The sequence below is a fragment of the Macrotis lagotis genome, chromosome X (genome assembly GCF_037893015.1).
Source record: "Macrotis lagotis isolate mMagLag1 chromosome X, bilby.v1.9.chrom.fasta, whole genome shotgun sequence".
NCBI lineage: Eukaryota > Metazoa > Chordata > Mammalia > Peramelemorphia > Peramelidae > Macrotis > Macrotis lagotis.
The window spans coordinates 648966737-648968382 of record NC_133666.1 but is presented as its reverse complement, the minus strand read 5'-3'; the positions used below and the strand labels follow the sequence as shown (position 1 = coordinate 648968382).

Below are 1646 nucleotides of genomic sequence, written 5' to 3'. Positions count from 1 at the left end.
CCTCGGTGAAGAGGTAGACACCACAGGCATAGAGTGCAAAGTCCACGAACCACTGATACTCAGAAAAGTATCGCAGTACTAGGGCAGAAGCCGGAGGGAGGCTGGCTGAGGGCTCAGAGAGGATGTCCAGGCCAGCCAGGCTCCCCTTCCTCCTTCCCACCCCAATGCCCATGGGAGAACAAGGAAGGGGGGGAGAGAGAGAGACCATGGGCTCTGGAGTCCCAGGAGCTGGTTCAAATCCTATTTATCAGTCAGGTGCTGCATGATCTCAGTTTCAACTAACTGTAAAAATGAGCCCCCCACCCCCCCCACTTGAGATCCAGAAAAGAAGCTCCCTGCAGCTCCAGCACCTAGGCTGGTGCAGGTATACTAGTAAGCACTCAATAAATGCTCATTCATTCAGTCATTCATCCAGTCAATGATCCTATGCATCCAACCCCCTCACTTTACAGAGGAATTAAAGCAGAAACCTGCCCAGGTGGAGGTGCCCCTGCCCACACTCAGGAGCTGTGATTACCAAGGGCATCGATGACTGTGATGGGACTCGTCTCCAGCTGAAGGTGGATGTCCCGAGGAACAGAGAGAGGCTTCTCCTCACTGAGGCCATTCATCCTCCTGGGCGGAGGCAAGGAAGACTCAGGGCTCCTCCTAACCAGCATGCCCAGATTTTTAGCCCATCTCCCAGCACAGAGGCCCCTGGGAGTCCCACTACTCCCTAAGGCTCTGTCTCAACCAAGAGGGGCTAAGCCCTATGAGGCAAGGTCATTAGGGTCAGGTGGGAAGGAGAGAGAGAAAAGTTGCTCACCTTTCCTTCTTGCCTTTGGGCTTTGGTTTCCCAGCCAGGGCCCGAAGCTCCTCATCAGTTGGGTGTTTGTATCGGAACAGGCTGCAGAAGGGCAGAGGATACATGGTGGGATGAGTGGACTGAGGTGAGGCAGTGGCCCACACCCTGAAGAGGTCCTATAGACCCAAAGAGAGGGCCAAGGTGGGGCTAAGAGAACTCAGTGGAGAGCGAGGCTTTAGTGGTCAGTCTGGGAGAGAACGCAGGAGTGGAAAGGAAGTGGAGAGGAAAGCAAGGTGGGAGAGAAGAAAGGGAGAGGAGGAAGCAAAGGAGGAGGGGCCTTACCTCCCATTGCAGAGTAGCCATCGGGCAAAGGAGAAATGCGGGGCCATCCTGTGCATGAGGCTAGCTGTGAGAAGGCTCACCACCAGCTGAATGCCCATGACCGCCTGGTGGGGGGGGGGGAGAAGCCTATGTTGATCCTTACGTTTGTAGGGAAACAAAAGCTACCCTGACTCTGTGTGGGTAAGAGCTTCCTCTGACCAAGAAGAAAACCCGATCAGCCTGCCCAGGCTGCTCTTGGTTCCAGCCTCGAGACAAGCTATTTATAGAGGCTCTGAGCCTAGGGAAGCCTAGGCCACATTAAGGCCTGGGGAAATTTGAGCCACCACTGGTCTGCAACTGCAGGAGGAAAAGAGATGGCCCCCATGGTAAATGGGTGGAGGAGAAGGAAGGAAGAAGTCATCATTGGGTTACAAGCCTGGGACCCACAGAAGGATGAGGAGTCTTCTGTGATGTTTGACCAGGGCCAGAATGCACCCCACCCTCAATGAGCTGAAACTGAGGGAGGCGGTAAGGATTGTAG

General features: G+C 54.6%; 1 protein-coding gene across 1 annotated transcript in view; it reads right to left on the bottom strand.

The window, feature by feature from the left end:
- LOC141499545 (transmembrane protein 161A-like) overlaps window positions 1–1273 on the bottom strand; it is a 4547-nt gene extending 3274 nt beyond the window's left edge. Inside the window, exons 1-4 of the mRNA XM_074202225.1 lie at window positions 1127–1273; window positions 806–886; window positions 518–615; window positions 1–78 (exon numbers count right to left, since the gene is read on the bottom strand). Coding sequence (XP_074058326.1) covers window positions 1–78; window positions 518–615; window positions 806–886; window positions 1127–1224 — 355 coding nt within the window. The 5' untranslated portion in view covers window positions 1225–1273. The remainder of the gene's footprint in view (window positions 79–517; window positions 616–805; window positions 887–1126) is intronic.
- Window positions 1274–1646: the final 373 nt, after the last annotated feature.